The sequence below is a fragment of the Thunnus albacares genome, chromosome 4 (genome assembly GCF_914725855.1).
Source record: "Thunnus albacares chromosome 4, fThuAlb1.1, whole genome shotgun sequence".
Classification (NCBI taxonomy): domain Eukaryota; kingdom Metazoa; phylum Chordata; class Actinopteri; order Scombriformes; family Scombridae; genus Thunnus; species Thunnus albacares.
Window position 1 is genome coordinate 33043838 of NC_058109.1, and position 20565 is coordinate 33064402.

General features: G+C 39.7%; 2 protein-coding genes and 1 long non-coding RNA gene across 3 annotated transcripts; 2 read left to right on the forward strand and 1 right to left on the reverse strand.

The window, feature by feature from the left end:
- Window positions 1-1412: 1412 nt before the first annotated feature.
- On the reverse strand, window positions 1413-15499 carry p3h1 (prolyl 3-hydroxylase 1). Its single transcript, XM_044349036.1, has 15 exons — window positions 13762-15499; window positions 11835-11987; window positions 11245-11434; window positions 11012-11143; window positions 8780-8919; window positions 7298-7387; window positions 7139-7191; window positions 6890-7017; window positions 6513-6640; window positions 6147-6242; window positions 5895-6045; window positions 3125-3239; window positions 2954-3029; window positions 2691-2831; window positions 1413-2394 (listed from the first exon to the last, which is right to left on the reverse strand). The coding sequence occupies exons 1-15, from the start codon at window positions 14467-14469 to the stop codon at window positions 1876-1878; spliced, it is 2820 nt and encodes a 939-aa protein (XP_044204971.1). The 5' UTR covers window positions 14470-15499; the 3' UTR covers window positions 1413-1875.
- LOC122980733 lies at window positions 6191-7330 on the forward strand. The gene is made up of 3 exons (XR_006403074.1): window positions 6191-6355; window positions 6504-6653; window positions 7245-7330. It is a non-coding gene; the product is annotated as an uncharacterized LOC122980733 (long non-coding RNA).
- Window positions 15500-16074: 575 nt separating the features above from the next.
- On the forward strand, window positions 16075-20252 carry c4h1orf50 (chromosome 4 C1orf50 homolog). The gene is made up of 5 exons (XM_044349037.1): window positions 16075-16249; window positions 16883-16998; window positions 17141-17227; window positions 17675-17806; window positions 18717-20252. The coding sequence occupies exons 1-5, from the start codon at window positions 16201-16203 to the stop codon at window positions 18900-18902; spliced, it is 570 nt and encodes a 189-aa protein (XP_044204972.1). The 5' UTR covers window positions 16075-16200; the 3' UTR covers window positions 18903-20252.
- The last annotated feature ends 313 nt before the right edge of the window (window positions 20253-20565 follow it).

The window sequence follows — 20565 nt, forward strand, 5'->3', positions numbered from 1 at the left end:
ACTAGGGGTGGGAATCTCACAAATCAAATTGATTCCAATTCTTTGGTGTCTGATTCGATTCATAATCAGTTGAATGAACAGAAAAGGGGGCACAATTTTCAGTCTCTTGCTCAAGTATACTGTGTGCCAAACCAGGCTGTGGACTGCCTTTTTATTTAAAAACTGCAATAATTTATTCATTAATTCATTTGAAAGCATCTTAGTCTCCTGCCTGTAGGAGAATAACAAAATGAGGGGGAGTCGGAGTGCTCTGCTGTGTTAGTATTAATGTTATGTCTCCAGCAGTGGAGAGCAGCCTCTCTGCTGCACTGTTAGCTCTGGGGAAAGACATCACTGCACAAGACGCTGAGCGGCTGCAGGGTTTTTGAAGTGAAACAGACTGAGCACAGAGTTATTCTCTTCACCTCAGAGTTGGTTTAAGTTGTTTAATGCTGCAGTGTGTGATGGTCAGCAGGTCTTGTTTCTTACTGCTGGAGTTTGCTGCTCTTCTCCACTAACATTAGTCTCTGAGTGATGATGTAGGAAGTTCACAATATACTTCATGTTTGTCTCGCAAAGGTAATTGTTTAGTTATGTAATCAAAAAATGCTTGCAACTGCTGCCTATTTTTAAGATGAACTGCCAAGATAACTAGTGTGTGTGCGCTGTAGACTGTCTGGGTGCTGCGCTGCCTTTTTGTTCCGTCAACATCACGTTATTAACTAACATTTAGAAAATCTATTTTTGACATTTGTGAATCGATGCAGAATCGTCCACGTCTGCATCACGATGCATCTAATAATCCCCCCCCCCCCTAGTAATTATCAAGCAGATTTAAATTTAATATAGTCAAATTTGGTTGGTCTAGTCCAAATAGTCTCTGAGTACCTGAGACAAACGAAAAAAGTGTTGCAACCATCCCCAGTCTCCCCTACTTTAGTAAATATACTTGGTTATGAGTTACTTTCCACCACTGGAGATGTACCATTAAGGATTTGCTTTCTACCAGTTGTGACTCTGTGGGGGGGTTAGGTAGAGATGGAGAAAAAGGTGACATATCTTTTATGAAAGAGTAGAAATCTGAATGTCAATAGCAGTAGTTAGTTTTCCAAGGCAGCCCCTGAGATAAAAAAAAAAAGATTAAAAAGAGAGACAGTGTTGAAATCTGCTTAGCTTCAAAGACGTCAAGTAATAATAGAACAATGAACATCTGGGCTTTGAATTATTCAGGTTTCAAACTAATCACAGCAGGACAGCAGCAGGATTTCCTTGAACCTCGGAGTTCACTACCTGAGGATTTGTCATGGATCACTACTACAGTAAGTGTGTGTGACAAATTACTGAATAATGCTTCTATCCTGCCACCCAGTGTTAGCATGGAGAACAGCATGATCTTATTCTTTTTATTAAAAAAAAAAAAAAAATCACTACAATTTAGAAACGTCACTTTTATTTCACAAGTTTCCACAGTTGGCTTGAGTCCCCTCCCCCCCATCCCCACCTCCCTTTTAACCCTCCTGTGCCTGGTTTCACAACTGACATCACAAATAAAAGAAATCAGCTGAAGGAAAGTCAGGTTGACATGAGATGAAACTATGTACACACGCACAAAGCTTTGGATGCAGAGTAAAGATGCTTACAGTGATTTGGGAGACATTAGCAGATTGTCAGCAACAGTATGAAAGTAGTCGAGTGAGGATTCGAGTGTTACAGCAGTCCCTTGGTTTTTCAACTAATGGCTGAGTTTTCAAAAAATAATAACTTGTTCCTCCATAACCAATGACTCAAAAGGCAAAGTACCACATCCTTTCATTCAGCCACACACCCACAGAGAACATCTTGTAGAAAATACTAGAAAACAGACACCGCATAGAGAGAGTCACAGTCGCTGTCTGATCACAGCTCGTCCTTGCCGTTCTGAGAGTCTGAGTCGGGAGTTTTAGCTTTTTTGGAATCCTTTTTGACAGCTCCTTTCGCTGTCTTTTTCGCAGCTGATTTTGCATCCTTTTTGTCTACCTGCTTGGCTTGTGTTTTGACCGTCTGCTTTCCATCTGTTTTAGCAGCAGATTTCACTTTGTCTGTCTTGGCTTTTGCTTGGTCTCCAGCTTTGGCCTTTGCTTTGGGAGCGGCTTTGGCTTTAGTGGTTTTAGTGCCTGTTGTTGTTCCGCTGGCGGTTTTCGCCTCCGCTTTGTCCGTCTTCGTGCCGGCTGCTTTGTCATCCTGCGAGTCGGCCGGTACGTCCTGCTTCTGCTCTGTCGGTTTATCGTCTTGTTTATTATCTGCTTTCCCCTGGTCGGCCTGTGGGGGAGGAGGCTCCGGTGTTGCCGACCGGGGTTCTGAGCTATCTGTTTTGCTGAACTCTGCATTCACGGGGGTTGAAAACATATTCAGCATATCCTCAGCTTGGATTCTCTCCTGCAGAACAAAAGGAAATAGTAGAGAAAAAAAGAGAAAGCAAAATGACCCAATTAGGAATCAAAATACCAGGATCAGAGACGAACAAAAGCTCTAATGACACTGGATCAGTTTTGCAGAATGGAGGTTCTTTCATTTGTATGTATCCCCAGAAAACTAGTTATGCAGCATTAACAGTTTCATTTTCCTCAAATATCTGCTGACAGTCAAAAAGTAAAACACCATTATCTACACCTGTGTTTATTGAACAATTACCAGGCCTAATACTACTCTTATTCTACATAGATGGTCTGTACCTTTTCCTCGTGAGCAGGATCCAGGGTGAACCACAGCGCTACAGCACACCTCTGACCCTTGGTGACAGCTCTGACGCCGTGAGGGTTTTCTTTTCCCGCTCCAAACCCGACCACGCGGCCACACTGTGGACGCACCTCAGCCTGGAGGAGTCCGAGAATACAGTATATAACGTGCCATATCAGACAATTTCATAGCTTTAAATGTACAACTGTTCTACTGACGCGGGCTGTGAGTGCAGATGAAAGCATGGCTGAATATTTACCGTGACAGTTTTTGCATCCAACTCTGTGAAAATGAAATCTCCTCCTTCAAAGTCGTCGTTTAGATAAAGGATGGCACTGGAGGGGGAGACACATCAGGATGTTATGGAGCTGCTTGTCATCAACACACTCTGTAACCACTGTAGTGTGTGTGTGTGTGTGTGCGCGCTCACCTGTAGTCTCTGTGTGTGTATGCAGGAGGCTCTTTTATGCACTCGTTAAGCTCAGACACCAGCAGACAGTTGTCCACATGAACAGGGTGACTCAGGTCCTCACGGTCCTTCTTCTCTGAATAACCAGCAGTACAGAGAGAGGACGAACATTTCAGGCTGTGATCACACTCATCTGATTCATTTTAGTCAAACTAAAGGGATTTATTACAGCTGCACTAATCAATATATTTTATATTTACAGCAGATCTAATAATAATGTGTAATGTGAAAGGTGTCACTTTTATTAACAAACCCACAGAGAATTATCACCCTTTGTGTTTGAAGCTTTTTAGTGTCTTTTAGCTCATTGTTTTTGTTTTCTGAGAGATTATGTACTTTTCAGTTTGGTGTGGCGGAGAGCTCTATATACTACAATACCCATGAGCTTCTGCAGCTTATTTAGAAGAAGCTAGTCAGAGCTGTGTATCAGAGTTATAGTTGTTTTGTTTGTTGTTGCAGTTGCTAAATTCATCCAAAACTAACTGAGAATCTGAGAGTGGATTCATTTAAGCTGCTGATTGTATTATACACAGAATTTTAAGCTCTGATTTTAAACTGTGATTGAATGATTTTTATCGAAATGCACCTTGGGAGTCGTAGTTAACTTCTTTTTATGTACACAGACTTGCACCTTTGACTTTTTATCTGGATATTTTCTTATGGAATTGTTCATCTTTTGTACTTATAATTCAACCAGGAGAAGTTCATGCCGATCCAAGCCATAGAAGAGCTCCAAGTCATGTAAGATTGTCTATGAGAAAAATAAGAGGGACTTTTACTCCCCAAACCAGCGGTGCCCTAAATAGCTCCTCCCACTCTATTAACATACAGTGTCCTATTTTAACCATGCAAGTGTAACAACAAACGCAAGGTGGTAGGTCTTAGTCACACAGACTATATATGGGCGTCTCCATGTGCACCTGCTATTTTGGTTCATGTATGTGCAGCAGCGCAACTTGTAAAAAAAACTGAGTGAAGGTGAATACAGATCATGGATGTATAAAGACAACTGGATACAGCGTGGAAGGCAGGGCTCCGTTCATTCCTATGAAAGTTGCTCAGTGGTGCATGAAGCAAAAAAAGTTCAACTTCCGGGTATAGAATTACCCGGATCTTCTGGGATCATTGGGCCCATAGAGCATGCGCACTAGTGACTTTTGCTGGCCGAGCCGGCTACTTCCAGTTTAGCCCTCCGCTAATTTGAACGGGGATAAAACAATTCAATCCTGCAGCTCTTCTAGACTGTCGGAATGTGATCAGACCGAATGGATCAAATTCTGATAGTGAGACGAGTCATTTTGCGGGGGTTGTGATGCTCAAAAAAAATTATCCGCTGATTTACAGACGTGTCTTTCACAATGTAAGTCTATGGGTAAAAGTATTTTTGGGCCCAATAGCATCACATGACGTTGTAATTACACAGTTTGGCCACTGTGTCAAATTGGCTTCACAGCCCGGCACTGTTCCTGGGGGCTTGATATAAATCAACAGGTGTAGTGATTATTAAATACTAGTCACATCACTGCTCTCATAGCTCTGAAACAGCTGAGCCAATCACAGTTTAATGTGATAACGACAGCTCAATAAAAGGAAAGCTGTTCATCAGGAAAAGACAGTTCAGAGCGCCACGACATGAACACACATCACCACAAATCTGCAGCCAAAGAAGTAGTAGTTTTTTTCATCAGTTAGTTACTATAATAACGATAGAAATAAAAAATAAAAAAATGTATTTGCTATTTCAGCAATAATTGTAATCTACCTCACCCTGTACACGGTTGCATAGTTTAGTTTGACCAAATTTCAACTAAAGTACAACTTTGTCTTTACGCTGCTTCATTTGAATGAACCTTCCACCTGTCTGCGCCTCTCCTCCCACCTGTGCACCGTGCACTCTGTGCTGGTCACCAAAATAACTCACAAACACGCAAAGCGAGTTTCAAGGTCAGGAAAATACCAAACAGTCGGAGCGCTGCTTGCGCTGGTCGTTGCACCTCCATGAAGATACAGCTCACGATCTTCCATAAATGATGCACTCCTCTCTGAGCCAATCCCTAACATGTCATGTGCTGTATGAAAACCTCTTTCACTGAGTTTTTACTCAGTTGTCCTTTCTCAATGTCTCTTCTGTGTGCTCACAAGCCCGGAGACTCACTCAGTGTCTTTCTGTCAGCATCTCTGCCTTGTGTGCTCTCAGGTTTGCCTGCATGCTTGCTCAACAGTTTTGTTACAATGTTCCACAAGTCCCAATAGTAGGGACTACTAGAGTGAGTCATTTCTGATGTTGGTTGTTTTTTTCTTTGTGTGATAATAATTTCTCTGCTGGCTACAGATCTTTTTCTGTGTTCAAAATGTCCTATTGCACACTCAGGAATGAGGCACAACTACAACTACATAATAGTGAGCTGACTCTGACGTGTCAATAGTAACAGTCACTTAGTCTCATGTCTAATGAAGTATTTAGAGTCATTTGTCATGCCAGACTTACAGAAAACAAACCATCTCTCAGAAACAAAGTTGAAATATTTAGAAGCTATAGTGAATTATCCAGTAGACTCGTATGTTGCTGTGTTGTAGAACATTGAGGTTATTATCAGAATACAACTTTCATACCCTGTTGTATGCTCTTTGTCTGACTAGACACAGCTGCATCCTTTTTATCCAATCATCTTTTTATTGTATTTATGTATTCATTATTATAATACCAGCATCGCATCACTGTCTGACTTACCATCGATGGCGGAGCGACAGACCAGGTGGGAGTAGGAGAAGTAGAGCGGAGTTTCCAAACGGAAGTGCGACACCAAAACCTTCCTCACCTTCTCGCTTAGGTTGAAGAACAAACGAGCGCTCTTCAGCGGAACCTTCCCCTCCTGTCCCAGCTGTGGGAGGAGGAAACGTGATTCAACAGCAGGTACCGGATTAAAGAAATGTAGGTAATATGTGTGTGGATGGCTATTTACTAAGCAGCAGAGATACAGACCTTGACAGCCTTCAGGACAGTGACTCCCTGGAACATCTCACTGGGGGAGTGGGGGGAAGGACGCCCCCTGTAGCCATCACCTTTCAGAGCAGCAGTCTGGGAAATATGCACAACATCAACACTCTGACATGATGGGCTGAGACACACAATGGAAAACCCAACAGAGGCAGGACACAAACAGACATGAGAGAGTTCCTTTGTGTAGAGAGGTATTTGTGTATTTTTAATATTTCTATTCATATGATGGTTTAATTACCCGTCCTGTCCGTACTGCTGCAATACCAAAGTAAGTTCCTAACGTTTGTTGTAAGCGCAGTAAAGTGAACTCACTAAGTTGTGAGCGACTCCATTCTTTAGATAACTCACATTGGAGAGGCGCTGCAGCTCCCTGCAGTCATCGTCAGTGATCACCCCATCCAGCAGCACCCGCTGAGAGCCGTTCAGCTGGGCGGATGTCATGGTCACCTTGATGTCATCATATGTTGGAGCGCCACCTAGAGGAGAAAGGTCACAGTCAAGACTTAAACACACAATACCAGCCGAGGATATTAAAAGTTTGGCTGCGGAAGATGTCATTTTGACTTTGCTTGGAGGTCGTGTTCTATTTTTTTTTTTTTTTAAATCAATACTGTAATCTAGTTGGATGGTGAAAAGACGCTTCATTTTCATTTGTTATAAATGGATTTTTAAGTCAATCATGTGGACGTTTGGATTATTTCAAATTTTCAGAGAGAAGTATTCACCTTCCTGTGGTGCAATGATCTTGGTCAAGTCTGAAGAGTCCTTCTTCTTCTCCTCAACCAGGGTTTCAATCTCTTTCATCAGGTTTCCTATTTCCTCCGTGATCCTCGCTGCAGCCTCTTTCTCCGCCCTGAGACGCAATGAGGATAAAATGACGGATTAACATCACTTTAACCACAAATTTATACACACACTGCACAAACGTCTGTGTGTGTGTGTGTGTGTGTGTGTGTGTGTGTGTGGAATCTTACTTCTGCTTTTCTCTCAGTTTCTTAGGCATGACATCTTCAGGAGTCCACGTGTCCTGGATACAAAATGATGTGGCGTTAATTCAAATGTCCTCCGTTTATTTTTCAGCACGGCATGAAATGAGACGAAGGTGATGGATAACAAATGGTTTATTCACTCACTGGATCTACAAAGGTGATTCCAAAGGCTTCATATCCAAAGTACAGCAGCTCTTTCTCCAGCATGGACTGCCGAATATAATCTTTCACCACCTGGGAGTTCAAAACAAAGCATTTGTTTTACTTTAATTGTTGAAATTCCTGCAAAAAAAAAGGTATATTCAGAAGGTACAAAATAAAAGTGCCAAGCTTTAAGTTGAGGTTAATGCTAAAAAACATTGAATTAATCTCCTCATCATCTATCTTATTAAAAACCTAAACCAACAATGTGTCGTTTTTCTCTCAATAAGTTCCAACTTTCCCAGTCTGTTTGTGGCTCTCAGCCTCAAGCCCACTGGTTCCTACTGAAATTTTAGGAAATGTTAAAGATTCCCTCCAGACATTTCTTTGTTTATAAAATACTGTCTGATATGTTTTTTCTACAAAAAAAAAGTTTAATTAGCACAATAAAATCCTTCAAATGACACCCACTCCTTCTCCCTCATTGAAAAATCCAGAATCTTTGAATATGCAAATATTTTTCATCTCAAAAGTTTAAGTGCTGGACACAAAATGACTCTTACTTCACACAGAGAAGCTCAGACATCTGAGAGAAGGAAACAATAAACTAAACATGTTTTTTTTAGGAGGGGTGGAGGGGTGTAAGTAATTTCTAAAACAGCTGGCCACTGTAGTTTTAAGTTAATGTTACCCAGCAGGAGTATACAGTGCATTTGTTGGGGACTATTTTCAGCTGTGGATGAATACACATTTGCTGCTCTAGTGAGTAATTACATGGTAATGAAGGAAGACTTGTTAATGGGATCAATTTAGTTGGTTCTGATTTTTTTCATGAGATTCCTTGACAATAAAACAACATCGTCAGACTTGTTCTTGAAGTATCAGGTCTCTACCAGTCAAACTAAATGTGATGTTAAGTTATTTTAGAACATTAATAATAAAGGTAGAATTGAATTCATGTAAAGGAAAATATGAAAATGCAACATTATGGATTATTAAAGGATATGTCTGGTGCTATTTTATATTTCTCCTACATATCATTACTAATTATTTTGTTAAGTAAACATTAGCATAAAGCATTAACATATTTCTTTGTGATGGACTATTTCTGAAACCAAATCTAAAAACCCCTTTGAAGAATATATTCAAAGCTGAACACAAGCTGGAGAGTGAGTTCACTAGTGAAAGCCAGAAATCTAAGCACCCCAGGACAGAATCACTTAGTCATTAGTATTGATCAACAACCCTGTTAAGCTGCAGTAAATGCTGTATAATATGGACATTAAAAGTCTTATTTATTGCACCATTTAAACGCAGCAAATGTTGAAGTGCTTTAGATTACCATCAGTGCTTTTTTAATGCTGTTTTTGTACATTTGAGTGCTTTTTTTTCCTCTCACTGCTAATTCACTGCTAATCTTTCTGCACTCACAGTGAGGTTGTTTGGATGGAAGCCTTTATACTAAAGAGGTTCGACCTACTGTACCTGTCTGGCTGATATGGTTTCTGCCTTGTCTTCCCCCAACACGGCAGAATAATAAGCCAGGTTCTGGTTCATCACTTGGTCATTAGGGTGGAACAACAGGAAGGTCTTGGCACACTCTATGGCCTGCTCATACTTCTCACCTGGAGTCAGGAGACAGAAGCAGGAGGGTGAAGAGTAGGGATAAAGTCTGAAACAGCTATTCTAAAGAAAGAGTTGCATTATGGAACCAGAGTACCCCTTTAATGAAAGGAAGAGTTTCAAGACTCCCCGCAGGGATCATTTCAAACGCTTTCTCTCTTGTATACTTCAAAGGAGCTGCCATGAAACTCACCCTTTTACTATTTTGGAAACCCCCTCTTTAATAAGCCTCTTTATTCTGATGTCACACTAAAAATCGCAGTCTGCATAATTTCTTTCTTAACTTAGTCACTGAGCGAGTGATTTACTCAAATTTACTTGAAACTAGGTTTAAACAGGCCACAAGAGGAGTCATTATCCATATTACTACTATAGTCATACAACTGTCAGGCTCTGATTATATTCAAAATGAATATATTGAAATCCACTATGTTTAGATGTGATTTTTAGCTTCTTTCAAATTAAAATTAGAGAAACAGAAAAGATTAGGTAATCCCTGTAGAATCCATCGAATTGATTTGATCTTTTTCTTTGGTTTCATGGTTTGGAAACCGATCTTTAAAGAACAGAAACTCTCTGAATCAAATTGTTAAAAGGTCTTGTAGGCTGATCAGCGTCTGTGTACACCAGACAGTTACAGCAGATAACCAGCTCAGTTTTAAATGACGACTCCCATCCTTCACACAGTGAATTCCAGCTTCTTCCCTCAGGACATACAGGCTTATAGTCCCAACAAAGCGGTATAAAAATAGCTTTGTTGCAGCAGCCATCACTCAGATGAAGAAGACGTAGCAACATTGCACAGATGCTATAGAAGCAACGTTAATTTATTTATTTTTATCTACATTTTACCTTATCTATTTTAATAGCTATTTATATTAGTGATTTTTATTGTTATTTATCCCTTTTTAAGTCCTAATTATTGGAGCCTTATATCTGTCTACTGTCTGTGTTGTTTGTAAAACGTGTGTCGAGGTGGATTCCTCGTCTACTGCAAACCAAATCTATCTACTGGTACAAATAAAGTAACTTGAACCTGAACCTGGAAAAATTCTTTTTGGTGGTTTATGGCTCCAAAAGAGAAAATGCAGAAATCAAATCTGACTGGAGGTATTACTGGGCGTTTTGGTGTTTTTCTTTAATACTTTGAACTCCAGGCTTTTTTTGCTCAGTTCTCATTCCCTTTACTTACAGGCTTACATGTCATTGCCGGACATGCCATATATTATTTTTAGAATAAGTTGGGCTACTCAGAAATGCCAGTTTCAAGTTGCATGTGAGTTGTACTACACATGATTTTAGAGCAGGGTTTTGAGAAAAGTTGTTGTTGTGCCATTTAGTTCATCACAGGGAAAATCTCTGTACAAGGATGTATAAAGGAGAGTGTCAGTGTTCCAGGGACATAAGAACCATGTTGATGAGACATTTTAAGCCTTAATAATGTCATAAACAAATAATAATGCAAACCGAAAAAAGTCTAATATATTAATAACAATATGAAGATGTAGTGGGCTACACCTGGGTCCTGTTTCTTTAGCCTATATTTCTTTACAGTTTGGGAGATTGTCACCATGAAAAGTCCTGCTGAATGAACTATTAGCACTTCCTGTTTGCACTGTGACCATGAACGTACAGACAACTCTCACTGGATCATTTTGATACTGCAGAAAACTCAAAACATGATGATTAGAAGGCAACATCTGCAGGTGAGGAGCATCTTTTTAAAAATTGACTTCAAAGCTAATTTATGGGTGTTAATCTGTCATCAGGATGTCAGAGATTCCTAGGATTTTTTATAACCCCAAAAAACGTCTGAATCTGAATCTAACAACATGTATATCATGTCTGTGCGTTCTGGTATCATCGGATGCAAAGGGTTAACTGCGATAAGGGAGGAACCTCCTTCACATCAGAGGAGAAAATTGGTAATTTCTTTTTTTTTTCATAAGGCCAACATTTTTCAGCAAGCTATATCTGACCCTATGCATAATCAGCGATGCCGTAAATCACTGCAGATTTAGGGATTAACTGCATTATGATCAGGGGCATTAGCTAAAGCCATGTACACCACAGAGTACAGGCTGTGAGACTCACTGTTGTAGTAGGAGAACTGCAGGTAGTTGAACTGCGAGGGGAGGTAGTCCTCAAAGGGCTTGTCTCTTCCAGCAGTTGAAGCCAGCTCCACAGAGCAGTGCTGCTTACAGTTCAGTACCTGCATGTAGTGATCTGACACACACACACACACATTTACACAAAGGAATAAGATCATCGAAGTTCCAATTTTCATACATCTTTTTGGCACAATAACCATGGATGTACTGTGTCACCTGTCATGGTCTGGAACAGGTCGGCACTGTATTCCATGTAGTTGTATCCGTCATAGTTGTAGGATCCCTCGCACAGCGCTCTGCACTCCTTATCGGCCTTGAAGTGCTCATCTAAAGCCGCTTCGAAGTGTTCAGCCGCCAGACCGAAAGAGTCGTCGCTGTAGTAACTCTTCCCCAGCAGGAACTCAGCCTGAGGAGAGAGCAAGTAGACACCCTGTTAGATAGTTTCAATCCCTTTTATAAAAGCAATGTTACGAGTGCAATGTGATCTTCTATTTGACATGTTATTGGCTCTTTAACAGCAGTAACAGAAAAGCTTTGACACTAGATGCTTAAAACAATTTGTCTGGGTTGAGTTTTACTTTTAGAGCATAAAGGTTTATTCTCTACTTTTTTTATATAGTGATTACCCCACAGGAAAAACACAGGAATGTCACAGTCAGAAAATAATACTGCACTAAACGGATCATGTGATAAAATGTCAATTTCTGAAATAAACGGAACAATAAAATAACTCAAATGTGAGGAAAACAATTTAGACTCGAAGGCTTTCCTAAGAAGACTAAGAGGTCAAAGAAGTTTGCACTCACCATATGTGGCCTGGCCTCCAGATCTTTGAAGTCTTCCTCCTTTACTCCTGCCATCATCCTGTAGTAGTCCAGGTTCTGTTTCATCTCCATGTGATCCGGGTTGGCCTGGAAGAACGTGTTGGCTGCCGCCACCGCCTTGTCCAGCATATTTATCTGAAAACACATAGAAGCTCAACTCATCCTGTCTAGACTGAAGGTGTGTTAATCAGATCACCTGGGAGGAAAAACTACGGACTAATTCACTATGACAGGATTGTTCACTGCTGCACTGTGATATTTTATAATGTGTTTGCTTCTATGTGCTTCTCAAACTGGGTTTAGTTTATCCTAACCTCAAGGTAAAGCAGCATCCATTGATTGTTTGGCTACTGACATTTTATCATATTATAAAGATCTTATGATTAACATGTTAGCCAACTTATAGTTTATTTACACAGTAGACACAGAGCAACATTAGCACTAATTGTGAAGTAGTGTTTCTGTCCAACTGGCTAATTTTAGTCCAATATTCACTCTCTTTTAGTTCTGTTTTTGCTCTCTACCAACTCCTGAGAAAAATATCTGACCCTCTAGCTGCTAAATGCTGCACTAAGTTATTAACTTTATCTGTTTGCTGTTTGGTGCTGGGCAGATAGGTAGTGTACGAACTTTTCAGCTGAAATCAGCTGTGGCTAAAAAGCTACGCTAATGAACCAAAACTGTAACGTTGACGGCCATGAAATCAAAACATTGAGCCTGAAAATCATTAAAAAGCTCTGTAGAGTTCAGGGGAACTGCAGAATTTCATGATATTTCTTTGTGGGTTTGTTAATATGAGTGACACCTTTTTACATTACACATAGTCATTTGAACCATCGCTAAAAATATTGATTAGTGCAGCTTTAATAAACAGGGCTGACAGGAACAAGCTGTCATTCTAAATCTTTCTCTAACTGACCAACCTCTCATCAGTTTGGTTTTAAATCACTCCTTACTTCAAAATAATCAGCTGTGTTGTTGCTAGTAACTAATGTGAAAGAGGAAATGTGTAGCTTGTAGGCTCTTTTCTGGTGACCTGTAGGAATTGGAGCAACTTATTTCTAACAAACCACGGAAACTCCCACCCATAATGGCCTGTAATTAAAATAACAACATGTCATTTTCACAAAAGAGGCCAATAAAATATTTAAAGCTGCATCATGTGATTCAGTAAGACTGATGATAAAGAGCTTTTGTCCCCCAACACCTGGTGTCAGACTTCTGAAAGTCATAAATTTAAGCCTAATGGCTGAATCATAACTAGTTAACAACTCTGTCATACTGAAAATGTGTCCGTTGTCATTTTGTACTGTGAGGTCTGAATTCTGAATGTTTCAAAATTCATAGGAATTGTTATAGAAATACATAAAAGTACATTATCAAGGCTGATTAAACTTCTGCACTATTTTTTTCATTATTCTGCTGCTTTAAAAAGTCTTACTTCCTAGTAATCCCATAAAAAAAAGAAAATTGTGGATATAAAAGTGATAAAACATCTATCTATCTTGGCCAATCTTTTACAGATAAAAGCACTCTAAAAACTAGCACTTTGTCTAGCAAGTACGAGTTTATTGTGAGCATTTGAAAGCAGCATTTAGGCCTTTAAACAGCTGTATCCAAAAAAGTCTACGTCCTAACGTCAGACTCCTCAGAGGCTGACTCCACCTTAAGACGTGGCATGGTTGTCTTGGTTTTGAGGGGGTTGGGACATTTACAGTAGTCAACTACATCCTAACTCTGATGGAAAGCCTGAATGAATGTAAACTAAAGCTAGTGAAAGCGTTTCATAATGTATGGCCTGCATGTTTACATGCAGCTGCGATTGAAAAACATTATCTCTGATGCATTTTATTAAAGAACAGCAGTGATTTCAGTCAAAGTTTCATACTTATACTTTGGAGCTTTATACCTTAAAGTAGGCGACTTGTAAGTAATTATAAGGGGTCCTTTTCTTGAATTCCAACTCCACTTCTGCAGTGACTTGATGCATAGTTGGTGTCCCAAGTTTCTCAGTTTCACAGGAGTTGACACAATCCGCCCGTTTCAGGATTTTCTGGAAGAAGCCCAGGTCTTCCACAGACCCGGCCCCCGGTATGGGGACTCCCAAGCCGGCCAGAGGCTCGCCGAAAGCGGTGTGGTTGGCGCAGTTGAGCCGGCATTGAGCTTTAACCTTGCGGACTGTAGCTTTGTTCCTGAGCGCCTTCTCCATATTCAGGATAACAGTGAGCCAGTCGCTTTTATAGTAGGCTTCCACGGCCGTGTCGAAGAGGAAATCAAAGGGTTCCAAAACGACGTGGTTGTTCAAGTTAGTGTCGGACGTGCACAGAGGCAACAAAAGGCTCAGAAAGGGAAGCGCATAACGGAGCTCCATGATGCGGAAAGTCAGCGCTCTGCGGCGGGATACGAGCCTGGACCAGAGACCGAGGGGCCGGACCGGCACAGAGAGGATGTGTAACTTCTGTCCCCGGCAGTAACTTGTCTGGAGGTGGGGTTTGAATAGTTGAGCCCCCGGTAGCACCCCCCTCTCCCCACCGCCCCCTTCCACACACACAGACGCAGAAATCATAACGCTATAGGACGGTCCCATTGTGAACCTACAATGTACAAAACAAATCATTTCTAGTTAACCGAAAACCCCATAAAACCACCTGAGAAAAATCTACAGTATCATCATCATCATCATCATCATCATCATCATCATCATCATCACTGCCTCCAAACCCCATTTGCTTTACACTTCAAAGTGGATTCAACATTAAAAATAAATAAATAAAATAGTTGTCACCTAATTTATGGAAATTTATTAAGACAACATTAAACCAATGAAAACGAAAAATGTAAGAGTACATTTTGTACTGTATTTTAATGTTATGATGAGCTTTTTATTTTCTTGATATGACAAAATATTAAGTTTGACTCATTTGATATAATAAGAAACGTATCAACGTACGTATGTGATAAAGACCAACTTATTTTGTAAGAACAAGAAATGTTTTTGTTCTGTGGAGGAAAATGATTTAACCTGCACATGTTCAAGCTGTTGGTCTGCAACATTAGGTGTCTTCATCAAGTCTCATCATTCATCAAGTCTCTGAACTCTGTTGGAGGGATGAACAGCATTTATTTAAGATATTGCCTCATTTGGTGTTTTTGATGATGGTGGTGGAGAGCGCTGTCTAACAAGTTGCTCCAAAATCTTCCACAGCTGTTTAGTTGGTTTGAAGTCTGGTGACGACGAAGACCAAAGAACACAATTTACATTTTAATACTCATCACAGTGAGCCCTGGCAGAATCTCATTGTGTTTTACTGAATCATGTAGGTGTCACTGTCAGTTTGTCTGATGTTCTTATGTCTCCTTTACCTTTGAGTGAATATTTTTCCTCCTTAAAACAACATGACAATTTCTTGTCATAATAACATAATTAACTTATTTAGTTTTATCTACCTTGTTAAGTTCCATGTTATGACAAAATAAGTTGGTATGTAGTATTGTTATGACAAATGTGCCGCAATGAAAGCATCTTGTTAATAATAGTAGAACAAATTCTCTCATAATAGAGAAACTGTGCAGATTCATTTTCTCATAATGGCAGCAATTTATATTAGATCTTACTCAGATCACCCAAAAATGAAAAGAAACGTGCAAGAAATACTTATATAAAGAGAAAATATCTACTATTACCATCACTTTTTGAGGAAAAAACTTGTGTAAGTGTGCACCCAGTGAATCATGGGAGAAATAGTATTTAGTAGGAGGAACCAGACAGACAGTCAAAAAGCAATAACACTGCAGCAGGTCACGCCGTTACATGTAGTATACCCGAACGTACACCTCGGTGGTTTTATGGTTGGTTTGAAGCTGCTTATGTGAAAGACATATCACAGCTACTGTTTAATGTGGTCATATCCCGACTTTTGTCTGTCTATAAAAATATATTTCTCACTAGTGACACATCTTCGCTTGTTTAAATGTTCTGTGGTGAGGCTGCTTTGTTGGTGACGTGCCTGAAAATAAAGACTAGTCATAATGAGAATAAAATATAACATATACAGTATAAAACATTTTCTTTAATGTCAACGTGGAAATAAAATTACATTTCAAAAAAACCTGAATTCGTAAACGTAGTAAAATAGCAATGAAGAGATTTGTTTTTAAGTATTTTATGCAGGCACACATAAGAGCTACCATTATAGGCAAAATGGGGCGGAGATTTAAGACCCCTTGACGCCTCCGGTGTTTTTGGTCAACAGCAGTTATAAAATCAGCAGCTGGACTTAGGAGGTGGCCAGGTGCGATTGAAATCATCGGTGAAACAAGTTTATATCGAGAACTGATACTGGAGAACATGGACAGGACCGTCAGCCTCCCCAACCAGCCCGACAAAACCACAACAGGTAACAAACGTGCTGTAAACTTCGTGTCAGACCTTGCTAACATCACCATACTGAACAATATCGAGATTTTTAAAGTTATCCGACAAAGAACACAGTCAGTGTTAATATAGTTAGGTGTATTTGTCTTAAGTCAGCTACATGTAACCCTGCGTACGCTAAACCATTCTGTGACAGTGGAAACGTGACTGTGCGAGTAGCTGTGATGTAACGACAGTACAATGTAATCCAATATTAAGTTTGAACTTGCACAACATCGCAACTGCACTGTTGTTGATTGCATTTGCCAGAGTAACTGCTGCTGTATATATGTAAATTTAAGCAATTGTTTTGTTCATCGGTTGTTGAACTGTACGAGCTCGAGACGAGAGTGTAACTTAAAGTTAGTCTAGTTAAGATTTTTGTCTTTAGAAGTCATTACATTACATTAACGTGACATTACTACGTGTGTGAAATTTGACTAATTTGATAGTAGCTAAAGCAACAGTGATAGTAACAGTAATTGATGCAGAAACAACAGCAGTAGTAGTTACATCAGTGGCAGTGGTACAGCAATATTTGCAGTAGTATTCCTGCTGATGGCTGTGTTACATGTGTGAGATCAGTGTGATGTAACTCCACCTGGATGCCTTACAGTGACTCTGGTTGAGAGCAGCAGCTCCCCCGGTGGGCTGGAACTGGTCAGTTCATACCAGACCAACAGAGTAGGGGACCCCTCAGACCTGGTGGCCCTGGCAGCTCAAGTACAGAAGGTTTGGACTAAGATTATTTATATGTATTTAATTTAAATCATATTTAAACTCTTTGATTGGCAAATTCTACACTTCAGCACTTCTTGATTCAAATGGATACAACAGTCCTGACAGTATCTTAACTGTTTTTTTTTTTTTTTAGGGAGATGATTTCATTAAAGCCAATGCTTGCAACAGGCTGACAGTCATTGCTGACCAGATCAGATACCTACAGGAGCAGGCGAGAAAGGTAAGACTATCAGCAAAAACACCAGTACACTCACTGAATGGACTAGATAATACTGCACTTATACTCAAATGCTGCAGCTACTCTTGTTGTTTTAAAATACTACAGCAACCTTTTTTTTAGCTGGTCATGCTGGGATGCATAAACCGGGCAGATTTAAACCATCTATATTGGAATTTTGTGGAATGTGATCCGTCAAATAAGACCAGATCATGGTCATGGTTATGTAATCATAAGGGGATCAAAATCTGATTTTGGAATGTTCAGCTCTGCCAAGGTTTTGTATTCTGGATTTTTTTAATTACAAAAGGCTATATGAAGAAAAAAAAAAAAAAACTTTCAGGCAAAGGTAAATTTACATGCTGGCGTAAAAGTATACCAGACATCAAGAAAGGAGAAAAGACATATTTTCAGCCCAGCACATACTTTTGTTTTCTTCTCTCTCTGCAGGTTTTAGAAGAGGCCAAAAGAGATGCTGACCTCCACCATGCTGCCTGTAACATTGTGAAAAAACCAGGCAACATGTATTATCTCTACGAACGGCCATCTGGACAGAAATACTTCTCCATCATTTCTCCTAAGGTTTGCATTATACTGATAGATACTACTGTAAATAGATCTTATGTCACCCAGCATTGAGGAAATGTTGCATCATGCCAGCACAGTGTCTGTTACCTAACATCCGTTCAGGGAGAGTCTTGTGAAGATGACGAACGTGACAGCCTAACCTAACACCTGCAAGTGTGTGTATGTAACAGGAGAGTTGGAGGTGTGTGGTGTTCAAAGTTCATGAAGCTCTGGGGGGAGGTGGTAGTGACCAGACGGTCAAAACACATCTGGTCAAAACACAGGCAGTTATGGTTGGATTTGGCTGGTTAGTGTTAGCTATGTGCGCTTTGCAAGGCTTCCAGGCAGGATTTTTAACAGTCATGGAATTTCTAGAATTTTTTGTTTTCCCGCACATATTTGGTTCAGTGAAGACGCCTTAAGACATTTTTCTCTAGAGTTAAACCCAGGTTGCTTTACTCTTTAAGGCCATTTATTAACTGGAAACTGAACAGCATAAGGGTGCTTATTCTGATTTTTGATTGTCCTGCCAATTATTTTTGATTGGTCTATAAAATGGCAAAAAAAGGTGACTTCTTCCAATTGTGTGTTATGTCTCACCATCAGTTCAAAACCTAAAGATATTCAGTTTATGGCCAGTTAAGATTAAAAAAATACTCAGTTAAGAGGCATTTTTAATCAAAATAGCTGCAGATCATATGTTTTGTCAGTAGACTAATTGATTGATCCACAAATCATTTCAGCTCTAGAACAAAAAACTGATAAATGTTTGATCTGAAAGTGTGCCAAGGTTAGAGAAGTCATAGCATTTTAAATCAGGAAGGAATTCCTCTGTAAACTGATTCTAAAATAGAAAATAGTTTTTTCTACTCTGTAATGCAAACATCTCATTATAATATTCTTTCTCTCTCCTCTCGTCTGAAAGGAATGGGGCCCAAGTTGCCCTCACCAGTTTGTCGGTGCGTTCAAACTTCAGCATGACATGTCCTGGACCCCCGTAGACGAGGTGCAGAAGCGGGATGCAGAGATCGCTATCATGGACAAACTTCTCAGCCAGCAGACCGCCTTACCACCTTACACAGAGCCCAACTTCAAGGGCCTCTCTGATTAAAGGACTGAACTGGAACAAAGGACTGGGATTTTACAAAGGACACATGGTGAAAGCTAACTGTAGTTTTAATGGATATCAGTATGAACTGGCAAAAATCCACACATGGGTAGGAGTTGCTGATATGAAAGCATCTGTCACACAGTGTTTTGATGACTTTCATACACTGCCTTAACTGCATAATGCATTACTATTAGTTTTGTTTGTAGTCATCATATTTGCAACCTCACCATCATCAAAACAGCAAATGAGGGAAAGTTTCTCCAAAACTGAAAATATCAATTTAGCCTATATTGGCAAGCATGTGCATAGACACGTTTCACTTCAGATTTAGTCGATCATACCAACAACCATCACGCAAATTAATTTTAAAGGTGCAGTTTTCTTGCATTGTAAACAAACAAAAGTTGTGTTTACATTCAGTGGTACTCCTCGTGATCTAACAGATGTGATGAATGCTTTTCCGTCCTCATAAAACATCTGGCTGGTATTCCAGAAAGCAGGTTTAGTTAAAACTCTGAGTTTGTTAATCCTCAGATGAGGGAGACTCTGGATTTTTTTTAGTTCCAGAAAGAGAGGTAACTTAAACTCGGGTCAGTTACCATGGTAACTTACTCTGTGAAGCTAACCTGCTCGCTGGCCGATGTCTTCAACAAACCCTGGGTTTCTGTCTGTCTCCTCCCTCTTACAGAGCCAGACACACTGTTTCATTTCCTCATTTAGTCAAAGTGCATATTGAAGTAGCAGAGGTTTACTGTCTGTCAGAATCAAAATCCAGGTTGGATATTAGATTGTTTCTCAAGGACTTTCTTAAGTAATAACACAGCGTGAATTCAGCTTCAGCTGAGAATAAAACCTCTGCACGTCCTTTTTACAAGTGAAAGTTTTTTTTGTTTTTTTTTATAACACTGTGACTGTGTGTACGCAAGACAGCTGTCAGTTTGTTAGAGCAGTTTCTGCATTGAAATGCATAGAACGCATTATATTACATATAATGCGTTCTATGTTCTAATATTATGTGTAACCTCAGTTTAAATTTTATAAAATCAGTATGAAGCTTTAGACAAGTGGGTAGGATCACTGAATGCTGTTAAAGCTTGGCAGCGATGTCTCTGTCTTTGATTTATATATATTTTTTAAATCTTTAACTACATTTTTCATCTGAAGTTTCCTCCTGTGATTGTTCCCTGTCAGGTCAAAGCTGAAGACATATATTTTATATGTAATGTAGGCTACAGCCTGATACAGTCAGATACCACTTTATCATTGTTAAGAAAATGAAAGTCTGGTAAATGATGAATTTATGGACAACACTGAATAAAACTTTGTGTTAACTTATTGACACTTTTCCCACTCTGATTCTGGCTCTTTTTTTTTTTTTTGAAAGATAAATGTGCATCGTCCACATACACATGCATTAATATCTCTACATCCACTGGATTCAAATGGAGGCTCTGCCTTTTATTTACCCGTTCTCATGGTGAGTGGTAGTATCAGTGCTCCATCGATGATGGCTTTTTTCAATCACCATGCATGCTTTAGTCAGAGTGAACATACTCAGAGTTGATTGATCTGACTCTGATCAGCTGTTCTGGCACCCAGAACCCAAGCTTTAATAGAAAGGCAGATGTAGTTAATTCAGTGGTCTGTCCAGTCTGTAAACTGA